This window comes from Acanthaster planci, linkage group LG05 (genome assembly GCF_054643075.1).
Source record: "Acanthaster planci isolate LZ-2023a linkage group LG05, COTS_SCS, whole genome shotgun sequence".
Taxonomy (NCBI): domain Eukaryota; kingdom Metazoa; phylum Echinodermata; class Asteroidea; order Valvatida; family Acanthasteridae; genus Acanthaster; species Acanthaster planci.
The window spans coordinates 3,300,293-3,324,831 of NC_141781.1; the positions used below are offsets into that span (position 1 = coordinate 3,300,293).

General features: G+C 41.7%; 2 protein-coding genes across 3 annotated transcripts in view; one reads left to right on the forward strand and one right to left on the reverse strand.

Annotated features, from left to right (window-relative positions):
• The window catches only part of LOC110982925 (dual specificity mitogen-activated protein kinase kinase 1-like), a 36,096-nt gene extending 18,546 nt beyond the window's left edge, over positions 1–17,550 (reverse strand). Inside the window, exons 1-5 of the mRNA XM_022241724.2 lie at positions 17,164–17,550; positions 13,477–13,708; positions 12,708–12,854; positions 2,158–2,241; positions 1,631–1,682 (exon numbers count right to left, since the gene is read on the reverse strand). Coding sequence (XP_022097416.1) covers positions 1,631–1,682; positions 2,158–2,241; positions 12,708–12,854; positions 13,477–13,708; positions 17,164–17,240 — 592 coding nt within the window. The 5' untranslated portion in view covers positions 17,241–17,550. The remainder of the gene's footprint in view (positions 1–1,630; positions 1,683–2,157; positions 2,242–12,707; positions 12,855–13,476; positions 13,709–17,163) is intronic.
• A 3,686-nt stretch (positions 17,551–21,236) lies between these two features.
• The window catches only part of LOC110982907 (dmX-like protein 2), a 69,448-nt gene continuing 66,145 nt past the window's right edge, over positions 21,237–24,539 (forward strand). For both annotated transcript variants that reach the window (XM_022241677.2, XM_022241679.2), the window contains exon 1: positions 21,237–21,459. In XM_022241677.2, the coding sequence (XP_022097369.2) occupies positions 21,373–21,459 (87 nt within the window). In that variant the 5' untranslated portion in view covers positions 21,237–21,372. The remainder of the gene's footprint in view (positions 21,460–24,539) is intronic.

Consider the following 24,539-nt stretch of genomic DNA (forward strand, 5'->3'; position numbering starts at 1 on the left):
CTATGTAAAAATTTTTACATACGGCAATTCACAAGAAAATTTTGAACAATTCACACAATCACAACGGTAATCATGACAGCAAACTGACCAACAATGTCTGTGTATCGCGTGGTAAGCGTGCGTGATGCATCCAGACCAGTGGGCGCTAAACTTTGTGCCACAAGCAGAACAACTTAAAATTACACTCATGAACACAGAAAATACAGACATAAATAAGAGACCAAGTTCTGTGAATTAACTCGCAGAAAACCTCTTCCAACATACATGTAACATCAATGTCTTTCCGGCCTGCAGCCTTTTGCATTTGCGATGTGTACGGCCGATGAAGAGTGTTTATGTACAGTGCATGTACAGTACAAAGTGGTACCGGTTGCTACATTTCCATCACGCATTCTTTTGCAGGGGTGCGGCACGATGGGAACCAGAGCAGCTTTGTTTATTGCATAGAGCTTCGCGCAAGTGTTTTCACCACTGTGACAGTGAAACATGAATGTTTGCGACGCCCCAAGAATTATGGGGCGATTTCACATATATGCACACGGCCAGTGATGAGCGATCAGTCTTGATAAATAATAAATCGGACACCATAATCCCATATATTGTGTTGATATTTTAACAGCTGTTATTGATATGTAGGTCAGACAATTTGTCCGGGCATCTTTGATTTTGTTCGGACAAACACAATAAATGCTCGGAAAATGTCCGATGTCCGACCGTAATTTCACGCTCTGCATACCTTTTTTTAGTCAGTCAAAAGACCTCAATATACATGTATGATAGATTTCTAACAATTTTGTTCTAGAATTTTGCTTTCATTTTCCCAAACACCCTGTCCATTTTATGGTACATTCCTTGTGCAAGTTGTCCAGAAAAGTATCCATACAATGCATAGGGACTTGACATGCACGTGGTGCGTTTTGTGTGCCGCATCCCTCACAGACCCTTGACCATTAGGGATGGACTAAACTGTCTCGTATCCAGGCACCAGAGCATTTTTTATACTTGAGCATTACCAAATCTGAATGGGCATTATTAAGACAGCGTCACGTTCAGCATTGTTGAATAGGGAAACTGTCCCAGGTATTTAGGAATCTCGATTAAAATTTCAATGAAACTGCCCAAGTACATGTATGAACTCCGTTTTTTTTCTGGGCAGCTAGGGTGCCCTTTCCAATCTGAGCTGTAGAGTAAGCCCCACAAGTCAGTCACAAGTCACAACTTGTCAGAAATCAAATGAAACCACAGTCAGCATTCCTTGGTCACTGTTCGCCCCTGATACTCCCATACATGTACGTACTGTGCCATTTGGCTTGTGACTGGCTAGATTATGACAATGCCTCTTGTGAATGTCACATCTCCATGTAGGTTCTTTGACAACAGCATATTTCTGTGACCGTGGACACTCATCCAAGGACTCCATGCCATGGATATCAAGTTCCCTGGGTGGAGCCTTTCTTTCTTCTAACCTACTCCACAACAGGCAATCAGATAATGACTTCTGACATTCTCAGTACTTCGGGGAAAAAAACACAAACTGACGAATGACAAAGACATTGATAAACCGGCAAAGTGGACAGCATCGTTGCTGCAAAGCCAGACCCCAAAAAATCACAAATACACTAAAGCTCACCTCGGTGCATTATGTCATGCTTTTCTCTGAGGTAATGTAACCCTCTCAAAACCTGCAACACAAGAGGGAAATAGGACAGAAAAAATTCAACAGTTCACATTCACTGAATATACTATAAACACTACAAACTTTACAAGCACTTGTTCTGTTTATACATGTGACTAAAGACCACATATTTTTTTAAACAAACTTAACAATCATTGTGTAACATGGTGACCTCCTTTTGTTATCTACAAATGTACGGTACATGTACATTCAATATAGAGAAGGGGAAAATTGTTTTCAAAGGGAGCAACGTCTACTGGTATTTTCCCCTTACATGTAATTCATTTCTTTGTTCCAATTTCCGAGTAGTGGACAGATTGGGGGAGCAGTGATTTTTTTCCAGAGGAAGAAGTATTGAACCCCGCCTCCTCCCCCATGAGTGTATGACTACACTCCAGTGCATGTACGTTATCTACAATGTCGGCATTCAGAGGAGCTACATGTAGCAGTCCAAGGAATCAACTCTATGGAGGTTCACTCACCGCGACTGTTACTTTACCCAGGATTCTTTCTGGTATTCTGTTGTGCTCCGCTTTCTTCATGACCAAATCTAGCGAACCACCGTCCTGCCATTGAACAAAATTACAAGTCACATTTACTTGGTTACAAGACAAACTAAGCACCACAGTATTAGACTTTGTTGAAAAACTGTGCACTGTACAGTACATAGGCCTACATGCACAAGTCTAAATATTACATGTGCATATTGCTGATACACGCCCACATTAATGCAAAAGTGCTTCGAATGAAAATGATAGTCTGCTACAACTTCAATGAAGTGTACAGTGCACGGTTGGATTATCATACATACCGGTATACATGTACGTACTTTTATACCTGGGAGAGTGTAGGAAGCACAACACTGTTAAAAAATGGTTTGTTTCATTCATACTCTGTGTTAAATGGAGAGTGTAGGAATTTGCTGGGTCTAATACATATACCGGTATTATGGTAAAAGAAAGAGCGTAGTAGCATCACAAGATATCACCAGATCAACACAAGACCTCCAGGCATGTCAGTTGGTACTGAGGTCAGCAAGCCTTTCAACTGACCAGCAGCAAAGGGATTCCTTTGTCACTGTTCTGCCACTTCAACACTAGTGACTTGTCTTATGACGGTATGGACTACGTGTACACTGGAGAGCACTTTACACATCTGTAGTATGAGGCAGCGCGGACATCTGGGGTTCTCGCAAAATGGCAGGTATCGCACTGGTGAAAACAGTGACCACGGTGACGTACACGTACGCACGTACCAGCCAATCTGAGGATCGGGTTACATAATCTTTTCTTTGATCAGTCCGTGCGCGCGCTCGTTGCAGTTGTTTTCAGCGGAATGATGTGGTTGTTACCTGCAATTTTGTGAAACTCCCAGATGTCCGCGCTGCCCCGTACTCCAGCTAGGAATTTTGACCTTTTTCTGACCTGTACCACGTGTACTCCTACTCAGTGCAATAAAAAAGTACAAGTAAGGGTTACACTAGGGCATTCCCCAACCCAAGTGGTAATGATATTTTGTTCTTGGGATTTCACTGCTGCCTAAAATACTGGCGCGCACATGGTTACATTGGAACATTTGTATTCCTGCAAATAAACATGCTAGTGTGTGTTTATAATTGTAGTCTCATTTCAAGCTGCACAAGTGCACGACATACATTACTGCTCCCACACCGTACAGTAGTTGTGGGGACATACAGTACACTCGACATTTCACCCACAACTTGGTTCAAAGTTCCCTAACAAAAGAACTTGTCCCCTGAACGCGGTGAATGCCTACCTGTACATACATGGACAACCAAATACGAGCACAAATGCACCTGTAACAAGCCACTGGAAAAACTCAAAAAAGAAAACCTCCAGTCATGAACTCATGAACCCGTGAACTGGTAGATGAGGTATAGCATTAAAAAAATACTGGTATGTACATGCACATGTACAACTATGCAGAGCTTCCATTACGTGCCTATTGGTGTATTTTACGCGATGAAAATGGAGAATATGAAAATAACTTAACGTAAAAAGCATTCAATTTGACCCTCAATACTTTAAAAATGCTACGTTTTTTACTGTAAGATGTCAAATACCGGTACATTGTAAGTGTAACTGTTTAGCCGTATCATGCCACTCAATCATGCCGGTACTTCGTCCTCACGGCTTGATGGGAAGCCTTCCACTTGAATGACTGAGCACTCGCTCGAAGTCGCTTGGCGCAAAGCACGGCGACGTGCACGATGTCTCACTATAGCAAGCGTGTACGTGTATATGTGCAATACAGTGTGCTGCGGCGGTACGGAATGCAGCTGTTCATGTGAATGGCGCCTGCGCGGTGTGCACTTTGGATTCGATTACATCAAATTGGTACCGATCAAAGCATTGTTACGCCTTGCGTGTAGCACAGCCCAGAGCACCATACAACGCCGTCTGATGCATTGATAAAGTGATCGATCGTTCAAAAGTAACCCTCTCTCGGCGCACACTACTGTTGTCAAAATGGTGTACAGACAATTTAAACTGTCGGAGCTCTTCCGCAAAACTAGCCATGACATCGACAATGATTCGCCTTCCAATGTCGTCAGGAGCATCCTCGCCGATCTTATTGAGCTTGTTTTATGTTTAAGATGTCAACCAAATCTCATGTAGTGAGTTTGATTTCATAATCATTTATTAGAAGACATAAAAATACTCCTTGCTTTCACTCCATGAAGTGAAACACTTCCAGATTTCTTACCTCAGGAGTTGCAAATACTCCTTTCTACAAAAGAAGTGAGTATAATACTCACTTAAGGAAAGCCCTGTGTATGTCTGTCTACTCAGTTGATACACCTACATGTACATGTACATGTATCCCTACCATGCAACAGGCTGGCTGGAGTTATGTATACATGTACATATACATGTAAGTCTTATCCATGTTAGCTGTACATGTACCGGTAGTCTGCAGTAGCTAGCAATCACACACACATATATGAGAAGTGGCTATAACGGCCAGCTGGTACACGTACTTCCAGTACATACATGTACATACAGTACAGGTACTGGTCCACGCATTTCAAACTGTATCTGAATAATTTGGATGAAGCCTCGTACAGCCTAACCTGTTGCTAGGGTCTTGGCCCCAAACATCTTGGAATTTTCAAACTCAAACCTGTCTTAGGCACTAAGAGTTCAAATGTACCTGCATGTACAGGTGTCGAATTTTGTGGGGTAAAATAGGGACCCCTGGGCCCAGCACCTCATAAAGTGTATTGAAACGGAACACCTTACGAGACTGACACAGTACCGGTAAGAAAACTGAATGAACCGCATGTTTTGTGAAACATGAACTGTTTTGAAAGTTATGCCATACACGTACTTGTGCACACGTAAACTTGTACATGAACAGCACATTGCAACTGGAACTGAACCCTACGCAAAATGACTGGGGAAAAACTGTGAAAAGAATTCCCATCCACACTCACAATTTTTTCTCACTTGTGAAAAATGGCTGTGGACATTTTGCCCACCTTTGAAAATACATGTATGTCCCGCTGGTGTAAAAAGATGTGAGAAATTTTCTCACTAGTGAAGTAAGTTGTGAATTTCCTTTTTCACAAAGGGGAAAAAAGTGTGAAAATCTGTCCTCTTTTTGAGGTTGACTTTCAATTGCCATGTACGTGTACATTACATGCACATGTATGTGTGAATACCAATCTCAACTCTCAGAGAAAATTTTATAAGCATGTGTACTCAGCTGGAATTAAATACGAATGAAAAAAGTGCACTTGAAAATGTCAACTGATACATATACATGTACCTGCACGTACATGTATCTTTTATCTTAAAAAAAAAAAATTAGAAGATATGCTGCACGACCAACATTAAAATCAATAGCCTCAGTCTACCAATCCAGTTGGTATTGATACATGTATCATCCTTGGTGCACCGGACTACCGGTATCTTTGAAGAAAATGACCATGATTCTTTAAGAATGAAATCCCAGTCTGTCCCATGTTCATGTACATAGCATGTATGTACGTTTAGCACAAGTACAGTAACGATACACAGTTTTAAAGGCATCAGCTCAATATCTGCACAGTATAATCGTTCAACTTTGTCGAGTGGCTACGGTACTGAGAAAGCACATATATGTACATGTTCATGTACATGTGCAGGTATTTTGCATCTACCGGGTACATGTATCGAGGCTCATGATCAGCCATGCAGGTTGCTCAAAAAACTTGGATGTGCCGTGTTTTTCAACGACATGATTGTCCTACTGAATGATACCAGACATCTGCTGAACAGTCACATTCAGCAGTTCAACAGATGACGTCAACTACACCGTGCATGACTAATGCTCAAATCTGCATGACTGCCATGGTTGCAGTGTGTTTTAAATACATGTAGAATACGTGTACGCAAAAATGTAACAGTTACATGTAGTTTGGAACTACATGGAACTATAATGATCTTGGGGCTCCGTTTCTTCACACATGTACCAGTTGGTAGTGCATGTACATGCACTTTACCCCAGACTCCACGTCCAAAAGTTGTGGCTGCAACCCCCCCCCCAAAAAAAAGTTGTGTGCATGTAAAAATAATTAAAACATTTGAGTCGATGAATAAATTTCATCAGCATTATTTTATGGGTCATTCTGCCTAATTTCTCACACGCATACATGTACATATGCATTCAATCCCATTCAACGGCCATTTGAAAAACCTCCATGTAATATTGTGAGTAACAAACAAGGAGTGACTACATGTATTTATTATGTATATTAAGATTTAAGAAAAACTACAAAAACTGAAAGCAGTTTAAGCCTATCATTGACACTAAATCCCCAGGGACTTTTCCAGGTACCTGTCAATTCCCAGGTTAGTCAACTATTGACACAGTGTTGGCACACACCATTTGGTTTGACAAAGCTATGATAAAACTGAAGGTAGATGTACATGTGTTTACATTGTATGTACATGTATATGTACCAGTGCATTGGAATTCCGATTTTATTACTCTGCATACATGTACATGTATGTGTACATACCACTTGTACATGTATTTTTATGTACATGAGGGTAGACTGTCACCAGGTTGAGGGGAAAATTTCTTTGGTTAAGACAAATTTGGACTGAGTTGGGGACATTTCTGTGTCCCAATGAATAACATTTGCAGTCCCCAGAAAATAAGTGAAATATCATGTGTCTGACCCCAGACACACAAGAATAACATGTACATGTACCGGTACATGTACATGCAGGCACACGAATATACAATGTATGTGATTGCAGAACATTAGATTATACAATGTAGTGCTGTATGCAGTTAGTATATATGCACATGTACATGCAGATAATGCACCAGCGCATGTGCACATGCACACACATGTACACGTACCTACTGTACAGTACACCTGTACTGCACATTCAAATGGGGCACGGTCTAGAATATGACATCTTAATGATGTTTATGGTCAAGAACATGCAGTTCAACAAGGAACACCACTTCAAATGGATGTTACCCAATTGTGGCCTGTCAGGACAAAATGAGAGTAAAGTCGCATCCCACACTTTCCTATTTTCAGGGTTCACAGTCATATTGAAGTGGAGGTCAATTTTTGGGGGTTTTGTAATCATTGGAAAGACTAACCCGCCTCGTATCTTATTCCAAATATTTTGCAGAATCACATATTTAAAAATGTCATTTTCTCAGCAATTTTGGCGATAGTATTATTCGTGTCGGGTCTGAAATGTTGAAACAATGTTGGGAACAAAGACGCCAAGCTGCCAGAATGATGTACCATTGTAACCTTTTACTTTTACCCAAAGTGTTCCACGTACATACCATTGGAAAGCTCTCTTTCTGCTGAATTCAATAAACACCAATATCTCAGTTTTTGAAAATTCCGACTTTTAGCTCATTTTGTGATGACAGGTCACAATTCTGTATAAATTGAGGATATCAAAATGTACCGTACATTAACTGCCGTAGGTGCCGCACTGGTACCTCACATGCATGAGTTACATGTATTTCTGTACGTATCAACATGTTCAGGCTAACCAATGCACTGCAAAAGCCATGAAATGCATGTTCACAAAATGTACATGTGCAACTCCGTACATGTACAACAGTGGTAGAGCTCGCGAGGGGCCTGTATTTTTTTACAACTACATGTATTCAGGGTAATTAATTATGATTCAAATGACAACATAATTTGTATGCTATCATATACACGCACGTGGGGGTAAAATAATTTTGTCAATCGGATACACCCGGTATGCACCTACCAAAATGAACGACCTTCACTGAGGTGATGAAACAAATAGGGGAGTGCACCACCATGTACATGTACTGTAGTGTGAAGATAATTGCAGAAGTCAGTGGCCCATAAACTGGACAGCCCAGCACCAGCTTAAATTTTCACGGACGTGGGTGTGCGACGTTTTAATCAATACCTGGAAGGTTTAATGTACATGTACACGTACCGTACATCTTTGACAAGACATGCTATTGATTGTTAAACATGCCTGAACATTTCCAGCTGTCTACTGCTTCTAAACCTACAGGCTGTTTCACCTGCATTAGCTTTGCCAGTGGAAATCACGATCAGTGGCACTGCGCAACTGAACTCCTCTTAACCACTTGTAGATGGTTTATTTTGGGCTGAAAATTTACAGTGGCCAAATTTTGACATATGGCCGAATGCCACATACATGTACAGTACCAGTACATTCAATATCAGTTGAGTTCAAGTGTGGCACAAGCATACATGTAGATTATACAAATAAAGAAATCAGTCCAAAAAGTGTAACAGTTGAAATGGTACCTGGGTACACAAGAAGCCTACCCGGTAAGCTTGTAATGAGATGCCTTAGATGGACTTCATAGGTACATTTACCTGGATGAAGAAAAACATGAACGCTACGTACATGTACATGTACTACCGGCAGTACGGTACCTGTACATGTGCACAGTTCCAAGAAATATTCAGGAAGGTTACTGGTATTGCTCAATATTACTGTAACCTCACATCTGTCGGCTCTCTGGAGTACCCACAGAGCAACATTTGCAACCATAACCACCTATGCGTACCGGTAGCAGCCAGGTTCAAGTGCAACACACAAGGTCCGCCTCTGCACACTTCTCCAACTTGGTACCAGTACATGTATAAAGCAAACTGGCAATTAGCATGTTTAAATGTCATTCAGAGGTGAGTCGGGGTGCATCCAACATTTGAACCGTCAGTCACCCGTGCCTCGGTGTGAATGTTGCCAGATCATGTTTGCATGTCCTTCAGTGTGAAGTGGTTAATTCGCAAAAAAAGAAAGAAGTGCCATTAAAGTGGATAGTAAAAAACTGGATTCTATCCAGTTCTTACATGTAAGCGTGACGTCACTTCAGTTTACACCACGTCCACTGCACTTGCACTGCACATACGAGTTACATGTACATACATTGATCGCCGTTTACTTGGAAGTTATTGTGCGACTTCAGCGATCGTCCACTTGGAGCCTGCAAATCGTGGGGCATCCGCCTTTGTGACAATTTCACTTATGAACCGGATATACATGTACGTGTACTTTGGCAAACGTACACTGTATCTGGGATTTCCAGTAAATTCGAGTCAAGTAGTAACATTAATTACAGTACTGTTCTCATTTCAGGTTTTGTTACTCTGGTGACATGGCAACCTCACATGCACATGTACCGGTACACGCAAGTTCAAAACAAAAAAAAAGATGGATATTTATTGTGCATTTTATCTAAGGGTGGCAATTTACCTGTAATTTGAAAAAATGTTCCGAACATTTCCCATACTGTTTTGAATGTGTAAACGTCTCACCCTTACCATGGTGGCACTGAAAACTTTAAACACAACAAATCATAAACAATGGAAATAGCTGACACAGTTCCAGTGATGAATTTCATGGCATTCTTTTGATATGACCAAGCAGTAAAGTGTAATATAAAATGGAAGCCAGCAGCCAATTTCACAAAATGTGGTGTAACTTTGAGCCATGTGTAAGCCTTGCGCCATAAATTTATGCCATAGCTGCACAATTTACTTACGATCAATTTCGAAACAATGCGTACTTGTAGCTGTGCAACATTTGAATAATATTAAATTTCTTGGACGACAAAAATGGCTTTTTAGGATGGCTGTTCCTTTCCAACATAACAACAGTCATCAAACGGTGGTTGAATCACCTCCGCCCACCATGTTGAAAAAGTTGTTGTCTTTTCTTCATCGGAACCGGACAAAAAATCTCGCAGTTTTTTCACTTCCAAACAAGTTTGCTATTACCTTCCACAACAATGTGGTTTGTTACTCCAATAAGCCTTGTTAAGTTCAGCAATGACGAGGCTTAACCAAACACGATAAGCTGGTTAAATCATTCATTGTTGCTTCGTTTGGCACAACTTACACCACCTAAAATGACTGCCTAAGTTACTCCATAATTTGTTGCGTAAGTCACACAGTTAAACAGTGAACAAATTTGTAAAATCGGCTTTCATATGTTGCACAACTTACGCAATAAAATGTGGCCTAAGTGGAATTACGCCAGTACATGAAATTGGCTGCAGATTGCATCAATTTAAACATCAAACCTCTAAAAGGGGTGGTTCTGTTTAAACATTTGGGAAACTCAATAAACAGATTTGGAACGTTTTTCGTTTAAACATTTAAACGTTTTAACGTCTTACCCTTAATTTCTTCAACAGGTCTGACAAGACCAAACTAAATTGTTAAGTTTTATGTTAACCATACAGTTAGTTTGTTTTCCTATTTGTTCATGTACATATGTATGCATCTGTTCGTCTAAGTTCGGGTGTGAAAACTGAGTTAACCAAAAGAAAAAAACTTGAAATGAATTTGTTTTTGTATTAAATATGGTGACATAGGAATACCCAATCAACTGTAACAAGCATGTACCACATCATGATGTAAAAACTACAGTAAAACCTACCTACACGTGTACATGTAAAAGAAAATAAATTGAAAAAGAAATCAGGTTCATTATGAATTTGACAATACTCAGGAGAAAGCAACGTCTGGTCCATTTCATTAGAACTGACACACAGGCACTTAATGCTTCAATTGGATTCTTTCCTTGGAGCAAAACAGCCCGCTAAGGGAGAAGTGAATTTAGTTCTAGAATGCAGCAAACCCACGGGCATCCATTACATTCTGGGCTGCAGCTGACAGGTATACTTTAGTTTCAAATCCCTAGCTTACTCCAAATGTATTTGTCTTTGACATCCTAAGGAAAGGGCTCTTGGACGGACTTCCAACCAGTAAAACTATGTATATGTGAAAGGCTGACAAATAGTTGCCAGAATCACGACGGTTTTGATTCAACACTGGTAGTTTTGTCATTTTACCCTTAATCACGGCGGTTTTGATTCAACACTGGTAGTTTTGTCATTTTACCCTTTTATTAACACTCCCCTTAGACTTATCATTTTTATCACAACTCTGTAAACCAAATTGTTTCAGTCACCTCCTTGACTTCATATTGGGTGGTGATTTTATACAAAGAAAACAGAACTGAATTGAATTGAATGGGCTATCACAATTCCAGGTTAAATTTGATTTGATTACATTAAACTCTGGAACAAGGAAGTAGCACTTATAGCGCTTATGCAAGGTGTGCCAGTGCCACATTTCCTTCATGGATTCCACATGACCCCACTGACTCCGTAACTGACACCAGATTTCAACATGTCACTTGTCTGTGCCACTTGTTCGGTTTCTCTTGTTAATCCTGTCAAGCCAAAATGTACCGCTTACAAACACTGCCAGCATTATGAGAAATGGCAGAATGGTAAAAAGTACTGCTCACAATTGTATACTGAACGGATACACAGTGAAAGGCATCATTGCACCAGGCTTAGGAAGGTGCGTCAAGCCATGGTAAAATCAAAGGTCAACACATTTATTTCATACATTTGTGTGAGGGTGACCTTAAAAATCTGTGCCTGCATTATAGCAAAACACCAACTCCTGTATACATGCATACCATCCATGAGAGACTTACACACTCTCGACACACTAGAACACACAGCGACCTACAGAAAATAATGTTCTATTATTAAACACATGCATCAACCAAGCATGAAGGCAGCCGCACTTGTCATCGAGTTTGAAGGAACTTTGAACATTTTCAAACCTGATGCCAAGAAGAACGATTCACAGCACTGAGTACATGTACCCTGACATTTATTTATACAAAGATCTATCTCTGGCTTGCAACAGTGAGAACTGCTTGATAATTTACTGGCTACTACACTTTGAAGATAGGACATACAGGGGATAAGATCAATGATCAACAGGCATCAACAAACAGTAGAAATTTCTATGATCGCACCATCCCACATACTTGACTGTCAAAAGCGGGAGATGCAATACGACACAGTAAGAGTATCCACTCTGAGCGGATTAAAAGATGACATTTTTTTCGGTACTCACCCCATAGGCACACCGTGAGGTGCGCAAGTACAATGTATGAGCGCGTTTGACGCGAAGCACGCTGAGTACGCGTTAACTAATTTACTCCGGCATGTATGGTCTTTGTGTACACACAGAACGGGCGTAAGAACCTGCTTGTAACCACCCGTCTTTCTTTTCGCTGATTGGGGGCGCACTTCAGCTCGGGGCAGATAGACAAGTAAGATAAATCTATGCGATGTTGACGTTTTTCCACGATGCAGGACAGTGCTTAAATATGAGCCCTCTAGGGGTCCCGGGAGTGTGTACCCTGGGTCTTGCAGGTACTATGATGTGGAATGCAACCGGCAATTTTTTTCGCATGATGCAATGAAACCACACGGTGAATGCACAGCCAAGATACCGGTAGCACTTACAAACTTCTCATCAAACGGCAATGCATATAGTGTTAAATGAACGTGTTGTGTTCAAATAACATCTTTAAGTAGCTATCAGGATGGGTTGTCTTCGAGAACCTTCCACAATCTGTCTCCCTAAATCACAAAAAGCATTATTAAACTTTGCAAGAGAGGAATTTCAGGAAGACCCAACGAGCAGTCTCACCATGTGTTCCATGCAGATGTTGATTTCCCCGTCACTGTAAAAAGCGCCATAGAAGCCGACTATGTATGGAGAATTGCAGTCGTGTAGGACCTTGAGCTCTCGGAAAATCTGATTCCTGATGGCAGGCTTTATTTCTAGACGAATCAACTGCAAACGGGGAACAAAGTAAAAACCCCTGGAGGTGTGATGAGGAGCAAAGTGATTTAGTCTATACAATAAATTGACTTGTCAGCATTTGCCCAACACATTTATTGGTCAATCCAAAACCAGGAAGTGCTTGAGCGGCTTCCGGCAATGCAGTGAGTTCTATTATGTACATGTCAACTCCCATCCCTGGTGCAGCTGTTAGGTGCATGCTAGATTTGCAACAACGATGAACATATTCAAAGCCAAGCCCTCTCTTACCAGTGTCTTTTTTTTTGGCTCACTTGATGTTTTGAGAACCAACAGTCACATCTCAACTCTTTCCTCAATGAATCTTTCTTTCAAATGACAGGTTGGCTAAAGTGCAATACATGGATGATCCCCAAGTCAGTCAGGGCCACTTTTCTTGCTGAGTACTCTCATAACGCTTCCAACTTTTCAGTTTCCAAGTTCTTAAAAACAACACTTCTACTTCAGCTTGCATGCTTTTGGAGGACTGACGGTAGCCCCTTCATCAGATGGCCTTGGGAGGTTAAGATTAATCACCACACCCACTGCCCCACCCATTTTTCTACACTGCCAGCCAGCTTCGCCCAACTCCAATTTCCTTAACCCCTTCCTTCACCTTTCTCGCCATTGTCAGGTTGCTGGGTTTGTGCAGCACTTTGGTGACCACGCCCCCATTGCCCGCCCCTAGCTCGTCCAGCTTTTCAAAGTCGTCCCCGCTCAGCTCCCCGACGGCCAGCACTTTCTCCTTCAGGGTCAGGAATGTCTTGAGGCGCTCCATCTGCGTCTCATCCAGTTCCATGTCGGCCAGCTTCTTGGCGATGGCCGCCATGCAGGCACTGGAATTGTTGCTGTCGACGAAAAGAGATGAGATAAGGAACAACACAGTGAATGACAGCATCCACGTGAGGTTCACGTGAGGTCAACCTGTAAATACCAGGCTATTATACACAGGTTAGGGAAATTTACTACATGTAATGGTATCTGTCGTGTTTGCATGACTTAAAGTGGTACACGGAAAAGTGTAGTGGCAATGGAAATGGCTATCTCAACGCCCAGCCCATCCGCAGCCCCCTCCTCTCCCCCACTTGTTTGAGAAACCCTTCTCAGTCACTCAATATGTTTATCTTGCAAGATAAATTCTGCTACCTTCTCCAAATGTATGTACTTATTTCGTCAGATGTTATTACCCGAGATGTGCATGCATCTTACAATTATAGAGTCTCCATAATACATGTACAATGTGCACGTACAGTACTTGTAAGGGTGCATAAATTTTGCACGTCATAAATGACATGAGACCAACACGATACGGGCAAATCCCTCTCACGAAATTGATCCAGTTCACAGATATAAGCATCTGTACTGGCAGAGTACACCATCATACAAGTACATGCAATTACCCAGGCCTTGATTTAGGTAGTCAACCAGCATCCTGTCTCTCTGTGTGGGTCAAGACACTTATTGGCCTCAAGTCACCCATACGGGATGTGCATAGGTAGGATTCTCTGCTAGTGCTGCATTGGCAAGGTGCACATCTACATAGGCAGAAGCCCTTACAAGCACAGGCACTGGTACATTATGTACTGGTACCTTGCTAGGGCAGCTTTGAGCACTCTATGGTTCAGGTGATGACCATTTGTTGGCCACTGGTAGATCTTCCCTGGTAACCTGTGCATAAAATGCATCCAGGGTACCTGGAAAATTTGACCAGTTGCTCGTAAATGGTTTTCCTTTGAACTTGAGCTTTGATTTTGATTTATTCACTATTTCCACAAAATATTATTACAAAAATAAATTAAAGAAAAGCTAACTTAAAGATTCCCCAAAGTGCAAATAGTAGGGATAACGCAAAAAAAGTTAAATTAACTTATTTCCACTGCGGTCCCATTGCAGCTTGCTGCAACAGAATGTGACTGTGGTTTAATGTTACTGATGCATGACACACAGTACATGTATGTACATGTAGCATGCCTAATGCCTGGCTTTTCTTCCTTCCCCATTTCTCCTCAGGCCATTACAAATTACCGTACCTAGTTAAAAGTTACCTTGTTTTATCAGTAACAGGGGGGGGACAACTTGGGACTTGAAATTGTTCTTGTTATAAAAAAGATGTATTAATTAAGAGTGCTCTTGTTATCTCTGTTCCACTGTAATACGGGCGATTCACAATAGCGCGCCACCAAGAGTTTACAACACGTTGGCCAATCATAACGCACGAAATTTGTCGACCCTTTCCAAACGGGCATTGGGTCGACAAATTTCGCGCACTGTGATTGGCCAACGCGTTGCAAACTCTTGGTGGCGCACTATTGTGAAATGGCCGTATTAAACAATGTCTTGGTGCAATTTTTCTCCGGCTGTCCATTTTGCAAGTACTCAGCACCGTGCGACAAAATCTACTGATGTATTCTGTTCCATCCAGGAGTGCTCTCATAGATAGCTGCATAATGAAAATGCAGCAAGGCAACTCTTATTAGTTTGAACTATTAGTGCACTGAACATCACTACTCAGAAAGTTTCAAACCGGCACACTGTACTTGTACACATGTACTCTGCACATTAATGTCCAAGCGTCAAGACTACATGTACACTCAAGACAAGATGTACACAGGCAGGCCAGAAAGGGCACAGTGGTTGTTGTTGGGGAACGTAATAATATTATACCTGTAGGGCTACTAAAGCAGTAGGATTTTGCATACTGAGCAATATGCACAACACATGCCCAGCACAAGGTGTGTACTCAGCTCTAGCTCATACTGCGTGTTTTCCAGTGCTCAGAGGGTCGGGGAACCCTGGAGTTATACTCTTGCTGGGGCATCTCTCAGCAAAATGAGCCAGTTTTGTCTTAGCGAAAAAAGCACCTGATGTCACGCCATTTCAAACACGTTCACTATGCGTGAGTTTGTGTACGACTGCACTGATAAGGCCTTACCCATGTGCATATGCTGGAATGACCTATGACAGGTTTCCTCTGAACATGCCCTGCTGATAAAAAAGGACTAGGGGACAACAGACATATCCACCGTGTCCGTCTATTGTCCAAGGCTGGATTACAATTGGTCAATCCGCAATGGCCGCCGCAACGGAAAATCATGCACTATCCTCCCAAATACAGTACATAACGATTACTGGCACTGCACAATTTTTTTTGGCACCCATTCTTGTACCGCAGTGATTGTGTGGGAACCTTTCATGTGTATACTCGTCCATGTCCTTTTTCCCACTTGATGACTTAGTGCCTCAAAACTGCAAAATTTAAGCAGCAGTCGAGTTAGCCATGTCTGCCTGCACTGGTCTAGACTGTGCTGCATGCAAGAAAGGCCAACAGCCATCCTGTTCATGTACTGTTACCGTACTGTGCACAGTGGTGGTGAATGGCACTCGTCCACCCCCAGAAGTGTGGGGTTCGATAACCCCCTGAACTGTGCGGTCCGTCGTCCGCCGCACTCCAGTCCAGGGGAGTATGACGGACTTTGAATCCCACAGTTCTGGAAGTAGATAACTTAACTGAGGACAATACTTGTGCAGTTGCAATGCTTTTGTGACAGTCATGTTCCGGTTACCATAAATTAAACCACAGCAACTGGAAAAAAACAAGCCACAAGTATAGACTGAAGCCATATCACTAGGCAATGAAACTTTAAAAATGCATGGCGTGTGCCTGACAGTCATGACAATAGTGTATACCTTATTGCCAATCACTACAAACCGTGTATAACATCCACCTGTCCACTTCCTGCAAGCATCATTGCATGGCATATATATCCTACATGATACAGTACATTTAGGCTTACGTATGTATCCCCTGCCTGAGCCTGAAGCTGAAGTCATGGCCAAAGATTGTATAGTGCCGCAAAGTGGCGCAAGATGGTAAACTTCACCATAAATACACGTAAAACGTTGTAATCGCATAGGCACCATTTGAGCAAGCAATACGCCTGCGCAATGCACATAAATGCACAGGTGCAGGCGCCGCGGCAGGCATGTGCACCTGGTGAGCCTGCACCTAAGCATTACCATAAACTGTGCAGGCGTATCGCTTGCTCAAATGACGCCCATGGTAATTACATCTTTTGGGCAGAGTTATCCATCTTGCGCCTTCGACGTTTTACGATCTTTGGTCATGACAGTGCAGGCTATGCTCAGATCAATGTGCACAAGTCATGCAAGTCATCTGATCTGGTCATGCAAGTTACGTAGGCCTCTGGCATGCCCGGCTACATGCCAAAATTAACTCTGATGACTGACACAACAATGATCGAATTAGTCTATCATGACTATGCCAACCCAAGGGGATTCTTACACAGCATTTGACGGCGCAGGATCCTCCGTCTTCACAGACAGCGTCAGCTTTTTGATGTTCTTCTTGGAAGAGGCCATTTTGACAGCCCTTGTGCGCTCGCTGTGCGTCAATGAAAACCTCGCATGAGGGCAACTTCACACTGTCTCTTGCCACAAACCTGTGACCACTCGTTCCCTTTCAAATTACCCGATCTTTTTCTCACATGCACACAAAAGTTATCTGTCAGCAAGCGATCACCGTAGCGTTCACCATTACGAGCGGAAGTAGGGTGCGTTTTCCTTGAATAATGAATGGAGACCCCAACGACAAGTCTGCGAGAAACAACACAGAGAGGTCACACGGGTTGGTCACGCACGTACAGTCAACGGCGCTTCTGTACGTATACGATGATCAATGGCGCGCAGGCCCACCGACATCCCATAATAAGCGCTGCTGCTAATTTGCACAATAAACGATATCTAGCGATAATCACCGATTACCACAACCTTTCCCGTTGAAACAGATTTCTCCTGGCTCTTATTATTGAAAACGTTGTTTTCGCTGCTTGAAATATACAATAAGTTTATAAAAATATACAAAAGTTCAAAGTCATAGTGCTGATGCACATAGGTGAGCAAGCGATTGTTCTCTGACGTAAATCCACATTTTTAGTAAGTGATATTGCGGTTTGTGCCCCCTTGCGTTGGAGTTGCTATCGTAATCGCAGGTTACGAAGTTGCGAAGAGCCTTCAGGAAGCAGTGGAATTGAAGATGGCGCTAGCCGCTTGGCACTTCAGTAAATGGGCGCTGATGAATGTACATGTACTGTATAGATGTAGGCCTACATGAATAGAAAACAACACAAAACCCCGACGGAAAGGCCACCGTACCCGGGGACGCTCGAGGGGCCGCGGGCAGTGTGTTTCTTGCAAGCTCACAACCACGGAGCATCAGCGGCGGCATGGAAGAAAGGGGTGGACGCTGCGGGGGGAAGGGGGAGGAATGATTCCCCGGCCCCAACATTTTAAAGTCTATTAATAGGGTGCTCTATGATAGGTGGGACGGCGCTACATAACGTGGCCTTAAGAGAGCACCATACATCACACTAGAAATTTGCCGAGTTGCCGATCCCCAAGCTTGGTCCAGGTCTGACGGAAAGAGTTTATTCGAGAGAATCTTAGGTGCAGTAGCAGCCACGGTCACAAACGACAAAAAGAAGCCATTTATCCAGGTTCCACAAACTGTCCGAATTCTTCCGACTAATTTGCAATGACTTACGATTCACTACAACCCGTACTGTATTGGACCAAAACTGACCCCGTTAATATGTTATAGCGCCCTCTCGAATTTTAAATAGCGCGTCGCCCGATAATGTTTTGTCCCGATCGCGTAGTTCACTCCCAGGAAATGCGTGAACTTTCTTGAGATTAGAAGTGGTGTTAATATTTTAAAGAAAATCTATGTTGTATGGCAGAGTTATTCAGCTGTCAAGGTCTCGCCCCCTGAAATTGTTCGCAGGTTAAGTCCCTTGGGCATAGGGAACCATGGGTGCCGCTTTTCAAAAAAATTATCAGACCCTTTAATGACAGTCTTACCCAGAAGTGTTTTCCGTATTAACAATCCAAGACCAAACCACTGTACTGTACCATTATACCTCTTATTTAACTAGGCCTACGTAGACGGAGAAGGGATGACAGAACGCTTTGCATGTTTTTCCAAACCGATATTTTGACTCCACTCTTCACTTTTTGAACAACAAGATTGTGCAATCGTGTGCTCTCAGAATCAAACTGAATCATAATTGTTTGCTCTTTGAGTGGTGATCTAGATCGTCAATCTATTTCGTGCTGAATGAACCTGTGGCCAATTCATATGCAAAGATGACAAATTCGGTCGGGAAAAATATAAACTCAACGAAAGTCAAATCATTGATGGTCCTTGAAGTGAAAACTTTCTTGGAAGTTGGGGTATGATAATGTGCACACATTAATTAACTCCCCTGCGTTTGAACCACGATGCAACTTGTGTCATAGTTGACCCGCGAATCGACGGTCGCTGGACTTGAAAGTAGGTTTAAATCTCCTCTGAAATATGAAACTGCTTCAACGTGGATCATCGTCATCAATTCGCAACGGGAAAATACAACCATGGCTATTATGTGCATGGTCATGTGGTCAGAAAATTTCGTGCTACTCTGAGCTCTGCGTGACAGGCTCGTTATGGTTTAGCTTTTGCAACCACGTACGGCCCACTGCTAGCCCCGCGCCAACACTGAGCACCAAAGCACCGCACGTATACATGTACATGTACATTGGCCTATGCGCAATCGGTCTGAGTGTGGTTGCAATGACGCAGAAATGTCCCGCTGTCGAACGAAAATAGCAGGATTGTGTAAAAATGTTTGTATCACAGAACGCGGTTAGATACGGGCTGATGTACAAAAAGTCAAAATTACAAAATATACCTGAGTAGAATGTTTAACCTAAATTTTAAAATTGTCTCCGTTTCAAAGAACTGCCAGATGAAAATGCATACAGTGAATGAAAAAACTGCAAGAGACTACATCTTAAATTTATCATAATACACACTTCTAGCAATGGGAAGGTATAGATGGTCCGTGTAGCATTACCGGTTTACGGATTCACAGACTTGAGAAGTGACGAACAAAAAATGAGACGGCACACAAAGAAATCAGCTTCATCGGTTACGTCTCTATACTTTGGACACCGTGAAGTTACCAATTAACATATATAACGATACTCGAGTCCTATCGTCACATTTGACAAGTAAACCGTTTCTGGGCCTAAAACTTCCTCAGGAAGTAGATTTCAGTCTGAGGGCGGCTACACTGTATTCTGATAATTGTATGTGCTTTTTCCAGGATAGCAATATCCTTCAGTATGTGCCTCCATAATGTTAGCGATACAATTTGTTAAAATCTTTTAACATCACAATATTGCATAAGAATTGTATGAAACTGATTTGTCTGTTTGGAATTGTTCATTCATTTGGTTTTTATTCTTATTTAGATTGCTTTATGATAAATAGAAATGTGTAAAGAAGTCCCGGCGATATGTGCTCCAAGTTGAAGTGCACCTTCACCGACGAAAGAAAGACACAGGCTGGTGTACGAAGCTTTCCAACCGGGTTCTGAATTGCACTGCACGCGTTCGGCGTGCACGCGAAGACCTATACGTACATGTACATTCCATAATAATAAATTCGATGCGCGTACCCCGTGTCAAACGTGCATAAACTTGCGCACCTATGCGTTGAATTCGTACCAAAGGACTGTCAATTTCATTTAAAAACACGCCCTCTTTTGTTCACGCTCGGAGCGGATAATGAAAAACAACTTATTTTTCATAAAAAATTCGTCATGAAAATTCTTCTTTATTGGAAAGAGGTAAGATTAAGTTGACAGAAAATAAAGTTCTGCGCGATATACTACACATGGAAATGACCTAACTCCGTCAAAAATTGGGCGTTGCGCTTTCCTTCAATCATTTTCTTGTGCAAATTTCCGGGCTGCCTGGCTGGTCGCCCACTGTATGAACGTACCACAGCCACGGACGTATATAAAAAAAACCTGGACTTGCAACGCCTTTGTATGAAAAAGAAGCCAACCAGCGGCCATTTTACCTAGCCGAATACAAAGGCGTGGGTTGGCTCCCTACTATTGACGTCAGGAAGAACAAAGGCGGGCATTACCAGGAAAGCTTTGTATTCGGCTCGGTAAAATGGCTGCGAGTGGATTCAATGACTCTATAAGCTGATTAAGGGCATTGCGAGTCCAGATTTTATTATACACGTCCGTGACCACAGCTTGGTCCTTTGAAAGAACTTTCTGAAGGACGAGAGGGGGCGCAAAATCTACTGCCGTAAAAAACATTATCATCAACACACAGCACGTTTATCTGCTGTCCATCAGCGACATCTAGTAGACTTAACAAATCTTTTGCAACATGAAGGCACTGAGGAGAATACGTGACTCATGATAAAAAACTCTAAAAGGACCTGTGTGAGTCTAACCAACATTCAATCGCCTTCACTGGTGTCCGTTTACATGTGGTTCACAAACCCATTATGTTACCTGCAGCTGCCAAGTACCATTTATTAATATGGCTGTCACCGTTCTGCCGAATTTCTCGTGACTAATCTCACACTGATCATCGAGAAAACATCTATTTTTCGAAAGAAAATGAGCAGCCCCGGCCCGTTTATCTGAACATGAATCGCCACCAAGTCTTGACGGGTGCTGTCAATCCCGGGGATCGTTGTTTTGCTGTTGGATACGTTGAAGGCGTTCCTTTCACAGTAAGTAATAAATAGAAAAATGGACGCGGCCCCGCCTCCCTGTCTGTCCGGCATGCTGTAACGTGTGTACCTGCAGAACTCCAATATCTGAGTGACTTTAAGCCCTACGACTTTTTTAATGAGTTCGTAATGCTATGGGGTTTTTGAATGTAGCTCAGCACTTACGTTAAATCGGGGTAGGCCTACATTTGCATTTTAAAAATTCTTCTTTCAATCAATCAAATATTCCCCCAAACAGCCAAAAGCCTAATGCACATCTCTTTAAATCTTCTGACCTTTGTTTGGTTTTAAGACCATGGCATGTGACTGACTTTTTTTGAAAAAAAAAAACAATCGGAGCTTTAATTTTATTCACCACCCTCTCAATCTCCCGAAAAGTGATCAACATGATGAAAACGACCCCAACACATCGCACACTTATGTAATGATCTATGATGTAATCGTCAGTAGTAAGCTAATTTCTCATTCCGTCACCATGTTGATTTTAGCACCCTCACGCGAGTAAGTAAACAAAGCTAGAGGGGAACAAATTGTCTACAACAACAACATTCGCGAGCATCCGTTCGCCAAACGTTACGCAACGTTATTGTCATGAATCTGTTTCCCTCTGTTGAGTCCTCTGAGCTTGCGCACATGAAACCTGAAAAAAGCTTATTTAAGTCTCAAGACAGGCATGGATACGCGCTCCATATTATGGACAAAACTGATTTTCCCGTAATATTATAACAGCTGTCAGAAAATGACATGTCCCAAAAAGTGAAATTTAACTGAGAAAATTCTGAAGCATTTACATACATGTAGAAACACCGAGTTTTTTTCAGACAAGTCTCATAGGTTTGTGCACAGGGGCATCAAGTTTTGTCCAAGGCATGTTTTCCTGACGTTCATTTCAGTGCATGAAATTAGGCCAAAAAAGTGGTTGGACAAAACATACATGTAGGTACATGTAGGCCTACACTGTACATTCACGATGTGGAGTAGTCAAGAATGTTGGACATCTTGGAACAATGGACATATTGTACCTTGGACATCTCGTACATGTACTCGGGACAATTCATACGCAGGACAACCCAGGATTAGTAAGCAGTGAAAAGGGCTTTACTTGTCTTTTTTGTGATTGCCACTTACATGTATTTCAGTGTCAGTCTTCTGACGACGGACAGAGCATGCTGTCTGAAGGGGTGAATACCCCCAAGTCTTTTCAGAACCCCACATGCTCCAAAAGAGGTTTATGGTGCTACCGCAAACCTATCTAGTTTACTTACTACCCCCCATCATGAAAAGCTTCAAATCTCACACTAATTTCTAAACCACCATGGGTGGTGTCGAAGGCGAGTTGTCCTGGGTGTGGGTTTTTTTGGTACAACTTGTCCCATGTACACGTACGAGTCGTTCTGGGTACGAAATGTCCAGATACTGTTGTCAGTAGCCTGGCTACCAACACTCAATTTCATTCTGGCATTATCCGCTTTTTTATTGGACATTTCCTGCAGTCAAATAAGAATGTAGGCTATCCATGAGTTATCATAAGTCACATGTATGCATGTACTTCAACCAAAATTTGTTCTCAAATAAACTAAATTTTTATAGTTTCCTTTTCACTTGTTGAAAGTTTGACTAAAATTTTACGTGTACATGTACATGTAATAATATTTTTGGAGCACACTAGTCTGCAAATGAGTCACACTGGCTGCAGTAAATGTATGTACATGTACTTGCCTTAATTCATGCATGTACATGTACACTGTACATGTAGGTTGCAAAACTTCATTTTATAGGGTATCTGTAATACCTTACCTTTGAAAAATCTGCCAGTTTTTGTCTCTCGAATGAGGAATAATTTTTTTCATTTATTACTTTGGTTTGGTGATGAAGGTTGAACGTTCATTCACCATATCTTGTCTTCCCACCACTTCTTGCTTGTTCTTGTATTTTAAAAAAGACTTTTCAATTTAATTTCAAGGTAAAGTGTGGTATGATTGCATGAATTTTTATTCTTTCAAATAAATCATAGTTAGCTTTAATTTGGGTAATTGATCTGGATACTTTGAGCAAGATTTCTCTTTACACCTGTATTTCTGAAAAAAGTCACAAAAACTGTCACTGGATCTGCGTCCACCCTCAGCAACAGAAATCTCAAAATACTGTTATAAGGTGTGTTTTTTCAGGCTCTCCTGAAAACGCCCTCAATCCATGTAGCTAGTCAAAGCTGATCAAAGTCATCATTTAGTGTCTATTGAATGTCCAAAACTGATCTTGAGCAAAAACGACCATTTATCCATTTTCTAGTTAATTTAGTCTAATTCATTTATTTACATGTACAGTAGCCTGTAGAGTAAAACTTTATGTTCTGCTGATACTTTTTCTGAATTCTCGTTGGAAAAGTTTTTAATTTGCACATACATGTACAATGTACATTACAGCTGCAAAAAAACAAATGGCGAAGAGATGATCGATCATTAAATTAACGTCATTGTGTATAATTTTGTTCAAACTGTTTCTCAAGGAACAAGTTGGATGAGCAAATATTTGTATGCGCAAATTTAGGGTACTCCACGATATCATAGATTCAATGTGGCTAGCTCAAAAACTAGCTAAACTAACTGAAATTTAAGCATAACAGGTTTTTGCATTTAGATTTTAGGACTTAGATTTACATGTAAAATTTTTCATGTTTAGGCTAAACTTGTCCCCCTACTGTGCATGTACAGGTACATGTATGTGCACATGTGTATCCTACAAATGCACATGTACATGTATTCCTTCTGACAGTTAGTCTAACCACATCTGCATTAGGTCACACAATTACAACAGTGCAATTTCATACCTTGTCCCTGGCCTTTCATCAAGCTTTTATGCCATGGTTTGGACTCATGAATGTGCCAGCATTGACACAGTTTTAGTGTGTAGTGTATTATTACCACCTGCCATCTCAATCGAAAGGGGGAAGTTAGCAGTTACCGGTACATGTAAATGGTATTGGTTTAGTGCTACTGTGCAAGTACATGATGTATACATGTACATGTATGTGTATATGTACATGTATATGTACATGTACATGTAGCTGTTTAAAGAAAAAA